A 13,113-nucleotide genomic window follows, 5' to 3' on the forward strand; every position below is an offset into this window, starting at 1 on the left:
GATGCCAGTGCAATAAATAAAATCCTATTTCAGCTCAAGGACATCTGATATTGGGGGGACCTGATTTGTTTGGGTCATGTGAACAAACTGGCAACCAGCACTGCTATTTTAAACCAGGTTATGTGAGTCCTAAACGTAACCTGGCTGCAGCATTTTGGACCAACTGAAGCTCCCAAGTTGTCTTTAAGGGCAGTCTATGCAAAGCACATTGTAGTAGTCCAGTCTGGAGGCATGGAGTGCCATGGCCAAGGGGCTGTAGCTGCCAAACCAGCTGTGGGTGGAAATAGGCACTCCTAACCTCTGATGTCACCACCTGCGCCTCCCACGAGAGCATTGGATCCTGGAGTTCCCCCAGAGATTTGGAGCTGCTCCTTCCAGGCTGCCTCCCCTCTTTGTTCTTATGTGGCCGTGGCTGCCCTGTAGGCACAAGACCGGCCAGCTGCTTCTCGCCCCTTGGGAGTGTTCTTTAAAAAGAGGAGTAGTCATGGCCCATGTGAAAGCATTTTGGCACGCCGTGGGTTTGTTCTGGGCTTGGCTCCTTTGCTCTGTTGTTTGGAATTAAATGCATCCCTTTCCTGCGCTCCCGTGGGCAACTCCCTGTGGCTCCTGCAGGTGGTCTACATCTTGGAGAAAAAGCATTCCAGGGCAGCCACCGGCTTCATCCGCCTCCTGACCGACCGCAACAGCGAGCTCTTCAAGAAGTGCGCCATGTTCTCGCCCATGGACCACAGAGTGCCTCGTGCGTACGTGGCCTTGGCTGACTGCCCGCCGGACTTCAGCACCAGGCCTGAGGACTATTCCAACACGCTATTCATCTGCCGTATCGTGGACTGGAGGGAAGACAGCAACTTTGCCCTCGGGTATGTGTGCACATAGGTACAGTGTTACCTCGGGATGTGAACGGGATCCGTTCCAGAGCCCTGCTCACATCCCGAACAGAACGTAAGACGCATCTTCGCGTGTGGCGTTTTGCTGCTTCCGCGCATGCGCGTGGCGTCATTTTGACCGTCTGCGCATGGGCGAGTGGCAAAACCTGGAAGTAACATGCTCCGTTACTTCTGGGTCGCCGCGGAGCGCAACCCGAAAGCGCTCAACCTGAAGCGTATTTATCCCGAGGTATGACTGTATTTATTTATGTATTCGCAGGTTTCATAAGCCGCCTTGGCAGTCAAAAGAATAAAATCAAAGCACAAGAGGTTACAGACTCAGTATGCTAAGAGCAATAAAACAATTCCTACAATACTCCTATAAAATGACTGGGTCACACTTAAGGGGGAAGCCTTCTCAAACAAAAGATGCTTCAGTAGATGCCTTAATGTCAAAAACACTGGGCACTTGTCTGATTAATTTATATCCTGCCCTTCCTCCTGAAGGAGCCCAAGGCAGCCATAGGTGACTGATTCCAGAGGGCTGGTGCATCAACACTAACAGCCCAGTTCCTAGTGCATATGAAGTCCACTGCTGATGGTTATGTAGCATTCTCAGCAGTGAATCATTTGAGGAGTGCTGTTGCCAGGCAGCGATTATACTGGGCAAGGTGGTGCCTTAGGTAACCTGGTCCCAGGTTATTCAGGGCTGAGGGTCAAATCATGAACAGGACTGGCAAAATAGTGGCAAGCAGTACAGCTCCCTTAGCAGGAGCCTAGCATGGCGCTGATGGGACAGCCCAGTTAGCAATCCTGGTGCCGCATTCGGCACTGGCTGCATCTTCTGGACCAAGCCAAGGGAAGCTGCACATGGAGCACATTGTAGTCATCCAACGTGTGGCTGCTGGCTGAAAGACATCTTTTTAATGATGTTTCATTATGTTTTTATATTCTGTTGGGAGCCACCCAGAGTGGCTGGGGCAAACTAGTCAGATGGGTTGCATATAAATAATAAATTATTATTATTATTATTATTATTATTATTATTATTATTATTATTATTATTCATGCCACCTCCTCACTTAAGATGATGATGATGATAAATTTATACCCCACCCATCTGGCCGGGTTTCCCCAGCCACTCTGGGCAGCTCCCAATAGAATATTATTATTATTATTAATAATCATAAAAGCGATAAAAGATCAAACGTTAAAAACCTCCCTATGCAGGGCTGCCTTCAGATGTCTTCTAAAGGTTGTATAGTTACTTATCTCATTGACATCTGATGGGAGGGTGTTCCACAGAGCGGGTGCCACTACTGAGAAGGCCCTCTGCCTAGTGGTGACCCAATGGTGTCACTGTCTGCAGCTTGCCAGGGTTTCAGGCAAAGGACTGCCCCACCTGGAAGACGTTGGTCTTGAGCGGTGTGAACCTTCTCTGCCTGCCCTGCTGCTTACCCTAAGAAATGTGAAAAAGGGAATGGGGTTTCCTTGGAGGTTGTGCCCTCCTCGGAATCCCCCTTGGAAGTGGATCCTAATCAGGGGCGAGTGAAACCTGGACTGTGTCCTGGTGGTGTGCTTTTAGGGGAGGGGGTTCACTTCCACAACTCTTGGGTGCCACCTGGTGGTCAATCGAAAGGTCCTTCCTCTTGGAAGGTGGCTGCTTCAACAGGTGAGCAGAGGAGGGTGGTGCTGTTTTTTGCAGTTTGCTTTTCGTGGGGAAAGTAGCAGCAGAGGAAAGATAATGGGTTATGTGTGTGTGTGTGTAGCTGAAGGCGGAAGAATCCCATCATACCCCCCTACAGGTCTTAGGGTGGTACCTGCATTGCCCTTGGCTGGCTCATAGCTTCACCTGAAAGAGAGCAACTGCAGGAGGCAGATAAGAGGCAGGTGTGCAGGTGGTTCAGGTTTAAGCATTTTGCATCTCTGGAGGGGTCAGGATTTAGAGATATCGCTTGGGACACTTGGCCGGAATATGCCAAGGTTTGCTGGGTGCAAGTGTCCGAAGATCTGGAGGCCTCACTGAGTCTCTTGGCGCTGATCTTACTATCATTTCCTGACCTCTGTTGCCTCTTTGGTTTTTGAGAGCAAGGGTACACTTGGCAAATCAGAGCTGAGCCCCCAAGCTGCATTGGCTCCCAACACCCACCAAACTTTGCTCTTCAACAGTGGGCAAGCGCCTGAGATTGATAGAGCTTGGGTCAGTTTGAGCTGAGAAAGAGCTGATGCGAAAGCTTTCCAGTTTCGATTTTGCAATACCAAATTCAGTGGCGTAGGCATTTTTCCTGAAAATGTAAAAAATGCAACCACTTAGATATTACGAAGATTTATTGTTCTCTTAAAAAAAATCTTGCCTGGTGCCATTGTTTCCTTTGTTGTCTGCATTTTGGCAACACTCCTCCCTCTTTCCTGAATTACTTACCTGGGTGATGCAATGAGGTCACTTTGCTAATTACCTAGTTGGCTATGGCTACAAAATGAGGTCACTAAGTGCAGTTGGGCAGCGAGGGCAAGTGAAGGGCATTATAAAAGTGAGTATTCAAATATTTTTGCATGGAGTGTGGATAAACCACCCAAAGGGGAGGTGCTTTTTGGCATTACTGGAAACACTTGTGAAAAACTGGGAGTAGCTCCTAGCTGTTTGACATTATTGAGGCCCTTTGGCTGAGATCTGCCGGTTAATACGAATGCATCTGCACAACATTACCATTGTCTGCTTTTCCAACCGCCTAAGATATCCTCTTGCTGTTCTCTGTAGCAGGACGTTAGTGTTGTCTGGGGATCTGCAGAAGGGTATTAAGGAAGTTCCCTGGGGAGCAGTAATGCCCAAATTGGCACCACAAAAAGGGAACGGATAAGAACTGTGAACAGTTCAATTTTTTCACACACACAGCATTTGTGATAGTGCAAATGCGTCTGGCCCTCATTACCAATAGTTCTGCTGAGTCTCTAACACTTGCTGTTGCTGGTTGCAAAAAGTTCCTTGATCCAGGCTCAGGCCGGCGTTGGTGTTGGACTTTGCTTCTCTTTCCCTTTCCTGCCCCAAAGTGCTTGCATTTGAATATGCATAACTGTGGAGGGGCCTGGATGTGTCAAGGAATAAGGCACATGTCTCACCTAGGTGTAGAAAAAGCTTTCTTTCCTGCACAGGGTAGATGGCTTGCCTGCCTCTAACAGTTCAGCTCTGCGCAGAACAGCTCTGCTGGACTCCTCAGTGTTGCGTCTGGGGAACCTCCCTGTTTCCTGTAACTTGCTACTTCGTCATTTGTCTCGGAGATTTCCCCAACAAACTTAATGATAGAATAATTTTCTTTTTCAAATGACTCATCCTTGTTGCCAGGCCAGACTGCTCTACGCATCCCATTTTCTCCAAGAACCAGTCATGTCTGCCTCTTAGCTCTGTCTGATGCAGGTCTGCACAACGTATTGTCCTGTCCCGTGGGGAAGATCCCATTGTTTGTGGCCCTTTCTTGCTGGATGGAAAAAGCACCTGCAGCAATATGCTAGGCAACTTAATCCTGAATTTATCCAAGAATAGGTCTTTGAACCTTGCTACTAATCTCCCTTCCCATTCTTTAAGTCTGAACCGGTGTGTTTTAAGCCAGAGGAAGCCCAATAATAATAATAATAATAATAATAATAATAATAATAATAATAATAATATATTTGTACCCCGCCCATCTGGCTGGGTTTCCCCAGCCACTCTGGGCGGCTTCCATAGAAACCAAAAATACACTAAAATATCACAGATTAAAAACTTCCCTGAACAGGGCTGCCTTAAGATGTCTTCTGAATGTCAGGTAGTTATTTATCGCTTTGACATCTGATGGGAGGGCGTTCCACAGGGCGGGCGCCACTACCCAGAAGGCCCTCTGCCTGGTTTCCTGTAACCACTTCTCATAGGGCGTGAACCGCCAGAAGGCCCTCGGCGCTGGACCTCAGCGTCTGGGCAGAACGATGGGGGTGGAGACGCTCCTTCAGGTATACTGGGCCGAGGCCGTTTAGGGCTTTAAAGGTCAACACCAGCACTTTGAATTGTGCTCGGAAATGTATTGGGAGCCAATGTAGGTCTTTCAAGACCGGTGTTATGTGGTCTCGGCGGCCGCCCCCAGTCACCAGTCTAGCTGCCGCATTCTGCATTAGTTGTAGTTTCCGAGTCACCTTCAAAGGTAGCCCCACGTACAGCGCATTGCAGTAGTCCAAGCGGGAGATAACTAGAGCATGCACCACTCTGGCAAGACAGTCCACGGGCAGATAGGGTCTCAGCCTGCGTACCAGATGGAGCTGGCAGACAGCTGCCCTGGATACAGAACTGACCTGCGCCTCCATGGACAGCTGTGAGTCCAAAATGACTCCCAGGCTGTGCACCTGGTCCTTCAGGGGCACAGTTACCCTATTCAGGACCAGGGAATCCTCCACACCTGCCCGCCCCCTGTCCCCCAAAAACAATACTTCCGTCTTGTCAGGATTCAACTTCAATCCATTAGCCGCCATCCATCCTCCAACCCCCTCCAGGCACTGGAGATCTGTAGCAGGAGGATGACTCTACCCTGGTCTCTCCCTGAGCTGGAGAGAACCACTTTGTTGGCCATGGGCATCAAGATACCGTATTGGCCCCAATATAAGCCACACCCGAATATAAGCCGCACCTTTAAAATTCAAGGGGAAAGAAGAAGAAAAGACAATACCTGAATATAAGTCGCTCCCTTAAAATTCTGCAGGCACTCATAATTATTTGTATTTCTGCTTCAGCAGCAGTATTGTAAAGGCCAGTTTTTGTAAGGTCGCGAAATTAAGATGCACTTTAACTTTTCACGGTCGGAATTTGGGAAAAAGTGAGGCTTATATTCAGGCCAATATGGTAACTAATCCTTGCATGTATGTGGCAATCCCTAAGGAAGAACTTTCCCCCTCCTTCAAATCTTTTGCCGCAGGGTTGGAGGATCCCTTTCTAATACAATGCCCAGAAAGTGTTTCAGAGTTTGCCATTAGTTTACAAGCTAGCAGGGATGCGGGTGGCGCTGTGGGTAAAACCTCAGCGCCTAGGACTTGCCGATCGTCAGGTCGGCGGTTCAAATCCCCGCGGCGGGGTGCGCTCCCGTCGTTCGGTCCCAGCGCCTGCCAACCTAGCAGTTCGAAAGCACCCCCGGGTGCAAGTAGATAAATAGGGACCGCTTACTAGCAGGAAGGTAAACGGCGTTTCCGTGTGCTGTGCTGGCTCGCCAGATGCAGCTTGTCACGCTGGCCACGTGACCCGGAAGTGTCTTCGGACAGCGCTGGCGCCTGGCCTCTTAAGCGAGATGGGCGCGCAACCCCAGAGTCGGACGCGACTGGCCCGTACGGGCAGGGGTACCTTTACCTTTACCTTTTTTTTTTACAAGCTAGCAGGCAGTCGTGTGATCAAGCAGTAGCCAGGGTGATTTTCCCCCCTCCAGCTGAGCGAAGAATTTGAGCCTGGGTCTTTAGTGTTCAGACCTGACTTTCTTGTCTACTGTGTGGGGCCTCCCATCCGAAGTGTAGAATATAGGCAGGTTGGTTTCTGCTGCTCTGCAAGGTTTCATGCATATTGTAATCCAGCAAAAAGTGTGCCCCAGCCTTCCCCCATTTTGGTGCCTTCGAGATGTTTTCGAATAGAACTCCCATCACCCTTAGCCTGTGTGGCCAGTGGGCCTTCTCAGTGGTGGCACCCGCCCTGTGGAATGCCCTCCCACCAGATGTCAAAGAGAAAGACAACTACCAGACTTTTAGAAGACATCTGAAGGCAGCCCTGTTTAGGGAAGCTTTTAATGTTTAATAGGTTATTGTATTTTAATATTCTGTTGGAAGCCGCCCAGAGTAGCTGGGGAAACCCTGCCAGGTGGGCGGGGTATAAATAATAAATTATTATTATAATATTGTCTGGACAGCATCAGGATGGAGCAGGCTGCTGTATCCTCTTAGCCGTTTCGCTTTCTCCTCTAGCTCGGTAGAGGACCCCCCCCCCGCATGCTCCATTGGGGGTTGTTAAAGTATCCTGTAACCTGCTCAAAATGATTATGCCCGTCTTCTTCGACTTCTGTGTCTCCTTTTCATAGGCAGTTGGCTCAAAGTCTTGGGCAGGCTGGTGAAATTGAGCCGGAAACGGAAGGCATCCTCACGGAATACGGCGTGGATTTTTCGGACTTCCAGCCAGACGTCCTGCAGTGCCTCCCCCAGAGCCTCCCCTGGGTTATCCCACCAGAAGAATTTGCCAAGAGGAGAGATTTAAGGTAAAAATCTCAGCCGTTTTCTTTCAGGCCTCTTGTCCGCTTACAGGTTGCCTTGGGATGGGGCTGTAGCTGGTCTGGGATTCTTTCACAGGGAAAATAGGCCAAGTTGTCTCGAGTTTTGGTTGGATGCAGACAGCTTCTGTGTTTGGGAAGTTTTGCCTTTAAAGGACTTTTGAGGACAGGAGGGCATATTCGAACGAAAGACTCAAACTGGAGAACTTTGGGGCCTTTACTTACTTATTTTTGGTCCAGTATTACAGCTTTTGGCATGGTGGGGTGCAAAATGTACAGACAGTGCCTTTAATTTCTTTTTCTTTTTCATGGATCTAATTGTGACTGCGACAGTAGCAGGTTTCTCAGTAGCGTGGATCCCTCTTGCTGGGCACATTTTGATAATAAAACTGTCAACTTTGTAGAACATGTTTTATGGGTCGTGTCTGTTGACCAGTGTATGGAAAGCAGGAAACGTGGTGAGGATTGTTGGAAATCTTCAGACCTGCCTGTGGGCTTTGGTGGCTCATGCACTCTTTGCAATGAAAGCGCTGAGAGCAGCTTTTGCTTCCTCCCTTTTCATAAGCTGCGTAGCTCATCAAAGGCCCATCTCTTGAGTCTACAGATCTTGGCTCTGATTGCCAGCCAGCCTCTAAACAGATTAGATAAAACAACTTAAAATATTCATTTAAAAAAGTCAGCCGAAAGAAAATTTAAAAAACAAGTTGACACGAAATGTTAACAAAAGATAAATAAAATCAGTATTTTTTAAATGATTGCACGCAATAAAACTATAAGTGATTGTAACATGCAGCTTTTGACATGTCTGGGTAGCTTTGTTGAAGTGAAGGTTTTTAGCAGATGCCAAAAACAATACAGCAGAGAGTTCCAGAGAGTAATGAATCAGCAGCAAGTGCAGATCTCTGAGCAGAGTATAACATGCTGGCAAGGTCTCACTCCTGTCAGCAATCACGCTGCAGTTATCTGCACTAACTGCGGTATTCCACTTCCTCAAATTCTGCGGCACGCAGAAAGCATCTGGGATCGAGGGCTCTCCTTCCAGAGCTAGAGGCAGCAGTGCATCTGAATACCTGTTGCTGGAAACTGCCAGAAGGGGAGAGTGCTCTTGTGCTTGAGCTCTTGCACGCCTTCTTCTCCAAACCACAGCGTGAGTTTTTGGGGCTGGGGCTGGGGAGCGACTGGGCACCCGTTTTCCTAGAGCGCCAGGAACAGTTGCTTTGACAAGCTGGCAAATGGGTGCCTGGCCCATCTGCTAGACTGATCAGGGCAGCAGACACCTTTGAAGCATGGGGGAGGCCTCTGCTGGTGATGTTCCTTCAGTGCTCTTGTCCAGGAACGCTTCCAAACCACACTGCTTGGAGTGTCAGTGCTGCTTGTCATACACCCCTGTTCCTTAAGCCTCCTGCTTCAGCCCTGGCAGAGCCTCAGAACCTGCCAGTGCCCACGGGAGCTCAGGCCTAATTCTCACCGTGGCGAGAGCCTTATCTCTGGACTGTTTCGCTTCACATTACAGGCGGGGACTTGTATCGTTGAATCCTCTTTCGTGCAACAAAGCAGGACCCCTTCCTGCATATAGAAAACCAGCATGTCAAGGAGATGAACAGGGTTTGAAAAGGATTAAAACTCTTCTCCCTTGCAGGCATAGGCATCTGGTTGGCCGCTGTGAGAACAGGATGCTTGACTAGATCAGCCGCTGGCCTCTAGATCCAGCTGCAGGACACTTACGTTCTTACACTAATCTAATATGTACAGGGATTTTGTGTATGCACACACAGCAGAAACTCCCACCTGCAGTCTGTAGTGGTATAGCCCAAGACCTTTCTACCCTCAGGGCGGAAGAGCCCATTGCTGCTGCAGGCAGTGTGTTCCAGGTTGCCAAGTTTCCAGGAGACACAGCCCCTGCTCTCTACGTAAGCCACCCTGTACTACAGACTTCCTTAAAATGCCTTTCCCACCTCCACCTTCTCTTGAGAAAATCCCCAGGGAGGAAGGCAGCTTGTTCCTTTGCTTGCCTGTAGAAGTTCTACTTAAACCACTGAGCTCCTGCCAACCTAGAAGTTTGAAAGCACACCAGTGCAAGTAGATAAATAGGTACCACTGCAGCGGGAAGATAAACTGCATTTCCTTGTGCTCTGGTTTCTGTCATGGTGTTCTGTTGTGCCAGAAGCGGTTTAGTCTTGCTGGCCACACGACCTGGAAAAGCTGTCTGTGGACGAACGTCAGCTCCCTTGGCCTGAAAGCGAGATGAGCGCCACAACTCCATAGTTGCCTTTGACTGAACTTAACCATCCAGGGGTCCTTTACCTTTTACCTTTACCTGCAATGGGAGTCCATCCATTCTTGCCCTGTCCTCTCTGAGAACAGTGAAAAATAAAATCGCTGCATTTCTCATGTCCGATATGTCTTCATTTAAGGAAGCGGGGGGGGGGCACAGTTTCATTTATCTTTTGCTCTTCTGGCTGGATTGATTAGAGCCAATGTTTCACAGCTGAACAAAGCAAGCAAAGGCGAAGGTGGAAACGGCGATGTGTTCTTTTGGAATTCCAAACGGCATTGAGAAGGCTGAAGGGATGGAGCGGCCAAAGTTGCAGGGTCCAAGGCCTCTTCCTCCTCTCCACCTCCTTCTGTCTTTTTCCTTGCCGCCCTCCCCCCTTGCCAGTTTTTATGGCACAGAGTGCAGGAGAAAAGCAAGGGGTGTGTGTCAAAGGAAACGTTGAAGCGCAACTTTCCACCCAGGGCGCAGGGGCAACGCTGGGGAAGGAAATGTTAAGTGAACCTAAGAAACCCCAGAGCTGCTTCTGTGGCTTCTTCCAAGTGTTTTTAATTTCATTCATATCTTTCTGTTTCTCTTGCTGCTAAACTGGGGCAAGCAACCTAGCCAGGAAAGTCCTCCCAGAGTGGGAAAAGAAAGAAAACCCCAAATCCTGGAGAGAGAGAGAGAGAGAGAGAGAGAGAGAGAGAGAGAGAGAGAGAGAGAGAGAGAAGGGTCATTCTGGGCTGAGCCGCACTGCCTTTTCCATGTCTCCTGTTGTTCGGATGACTGCGGGAAAAGCCTCACGTCACTTTTCCTGAAAAGGGCAAATCCCTTGCTCGAAAGGAGATGGTGTACATGGGCTAACAAGGGAGAGTTTGTGGGGATCGTTCTTCACTCCTCGCCTTCGGTTGCGAGCGAGACCTGTGACCTCCTCTGGACCGTTGCAAATGTGAAACTTGGCACCAAAATGTGCTGGCTCTCAATTTTCCAGTTGCGCTCTCTCTCTCTCTTTCTCTCTCTCTCTCTCTCTCTCTCTCTCTCTCTCTCTCTATTCTTCACTCTCTCCCTCTTTTTTCCACCGAGTGTCATCCTGCCAACCAGTGATTTTATTATTATAAACAGGATGTTGTATTCACTTTTAAGAAGGAATATGAAACTGGAGGTAGAATTACACACTGCACTTTCTCAGCTGCCAAAATAGAAAACAATGAACTAAAAATACCTAGTGCAGTTAAAAGGGTGTTGCGGCAAGGAAATCGGACGGATCTGTGAGGTGGGTTGCCGTCTGAAATGGGGAGTTTGTTCTAAGCTGCCCTGAAACCCTGTCTCAGACGTTAGGGGTGCCAGGCTTTGAACACAACAGACAAGCAAACAAGCATTGTTGCCTGAGAGACCTAAGCCCAGAAGAGGAGCTCTGTTAAAACCGGCAGTAGTTAATGAGCCTGCTGCATCCCTGTAGGCGGAGTTAATGAAGCGTTGCTTTCATAGATGGGAATCTCCAAGGAGGACCCCCTGTGGTTCTGGGGGTCCCCCCACCCACATTTGAGAGAAGTTTACAGGCAGAGGATTCTTGACTGAGTTAGTTTGCTGGTTAGTTAGGAGCATGAGCTGTGAGACAGGTGAGGTCTGGCCCATGGTCACAAATATATGAGCTGGCCTAATGCACTACTCTTTTTTTCTGAGCTTTAACCTCCTTAGCTGCAGCATGTGAATAAGGCTGGCCAACATTGCAGGGTCGTTGTCAGGGTTATAGAGGCAGGGTCCATTAAGTGAACAGTTTTTGGTTTTTTTAAAGAGGCATTGATAGAAAGGGGAAGAATCCAAGCTGCATGCAAGCAGGCAGAGACTATCCCCGAGTGCACCCTGTTTCTGCTCCTCCCTCTTCAGTTCTCCTCTGGTCCTGGGAGACAGTGGGCAGGAGGAGACAGTGAACCACCCTGAGATATTTTGATGAAGGGTAGTAAATCAATCAATCAATCAATCAATCAATCAATCAACCAACCAACCAACCAGTCAGTCAGTCAGTCAATCAAATAAATAAATGGTTTGGGAGCCCTTGACTCCCCACCAGCCTGACCAACCTCTCCCTTCTCCTGCACTTGTTCTTCGCTCTTCAATCCTGCAGCTTCTCCTGCCTCTGCCTCTCGTCTTCCGGCTGATACAGGTTCCTCTGCATCCACTGACCCCTTCTCCCAAGTCAGTCTCCAACCTGCTTCTGCCGCTGCCCCACTCATCAGTTTCCACCCACCACTCCCCGGTGTCCTGACATGGATCAAAGTGATCTGCTTGAAATCTTCATGGGTTCAGAGATATGGCACCAGGTGATTCTGGATGTTACTTAAAATGGCAAGCAGGATCTTCCAAGGGGACTAAAGATTACCTTGGCGTCAGTCGAACAAGCGTGCCAAAGCATTCCTCGCCTGGCTTTTGTTCTGTCCTGGGCACAGAGGTGCTGTTCTCAGCGCTGTTTCTAGCTGGAAACTCCAGGCAACGGGAAAGTCCCTGCATTGTAGCACTGCCCACTGGTTGCAACACTAGTATTTAGAGGCTTGTCGGCTGACAAAACGAGAGGTGGAGGGGACAGATTTGGCTCGGGGAGCTGGAAGGGAAGGAGCACGGCTCCCGGGGACAGAGGGTTCCCCTCAGCAGGTGGAAGGCACAGATCTGATAAAATAGCTCAGTGCCTGGAAACTGTCCATGCCACAAGCTGGCGATAATTCTAGGAACAGCAAAACCTGTGCTCCTGGAACAGGATGTGTAGAAATGTGCAGGGAACTGATAAGTTGTGGGGACGACGACTGGTGGTGTGGAGGTTGCTAAGCTTGGCCGGCGTCTGTCAGAACCAGCGGAGGTGCACCAAACCACAAATTAATGGGTCTCATTCAAGTCGAGTAGTTTATCGCTGCTGCTATTATATTTATTACCTGCCCTTCACTGTTTAAGGTCCCAGGGTGGTTAACAGCATCAAAACAGCATTAAAAGCCATTTTAAATTAGAGTTAAGGAAAAGGGATATTGTGGTGGTGGAAACAATGGGATATAAGTTGGTTCATAGGCATGGAAAGGGGGCTAAAGAATAATAAAACTGTTGAGTTGGAAGGGACCCTGCAGTTCAGGAATATGCAGCTGTCCCATAGGGGTATTGAACCTGCAACCTTGGTGTTATCAGCACCACACTCTAACCAACTGAGCTATTCAGGCCTGCTGCTTCATGTTAGCAATTTACTTGGGCTTAGTACCCCCATGTATATAATTTGCTGGTGTGTCTAGCTCTCCCTGAGATGGTTGACCTGGGTTGGGGTGGTGCCAGTTCAGATGACAGGCAAGGGAATCGCAAGATGGAATTGAATGTCAGCCGGCCGGAATAAAACCCTCCGTGTGGAAAACCAGCATGTTGGGAGCCAGACTTAGGATCCTTCTCCCTGACGTTCTTGTCTTCTGTTTAAGGGGATATTGTTTTCTATGGAGGAGCATTCTGTCGCCTGATGGAAGCTCTGAAAGGAAAGAAGGCTCCTTTGAGGAAACAAGGCTTGCCCAAATGAGAAGAACAGAAAGGAGCACAAACTCTGGCAAAACCAATGGAATGGCAACTGGGAAAGCAAGAGGCAGAAGAGAGTTGGCGTAAACGGCCGGCTCTTGCAATGGAGAGAAATGTATTCTCCCAAGAATCTGCACTTGGAAGTTAACTTATTCATAAATGATGTGGCGTTAGGGCTGAGCAGTGGAGTTAACAA

At 48.8% G+C, this 13,113-nt stretch overlaps 1 protein-coding gene across 7 annotated transcripts in view; it reads left to right on the forward strand.

Annotated features, from left to right (window-relative positions):
- Positions 1–13,113, forward strand: part of DIS3L2 (DIS3 like 3'-5' exoribonuclease 2) — a 197,060-nt gene that overhangs the window by 94,480 nt on the left and 89,467 nt on the right. For all 7 annotated transcript variants that reach the window (XR_014547886.1, XR_014547887.1, XM_083612737.1 and 4 more), the window contains 2 exons: positions 613–860; positions 6,941–7,114. Coding sequence is in view for 5 of the 7 variants with exons in the window: in XM_083612737.1 (XP_083468863.1) it covers positions 613–860; positions 6,941–7,114 (422 nt within the window). In the remaining 2 variants the exon portion in view is untranslated. The remainder of the gene's footprint in view (positions 1–612; positions 861–6,940; positions 7,115–13,113) is intronic.

Source organism: Podarcis filfolensis (genome assembly GCF_964270895.1).
Source record: "Podarcis filfolensis genome assembly, chromosome: 5".
In the NCBI taxonomy this organism is placed as follows: domain Eukaryota; kingdom Metazoa; phylum Chordata; class Lepidosauria; order Squamata; family Lacertidae; genus Podarcis; species Podarcis filfolensis.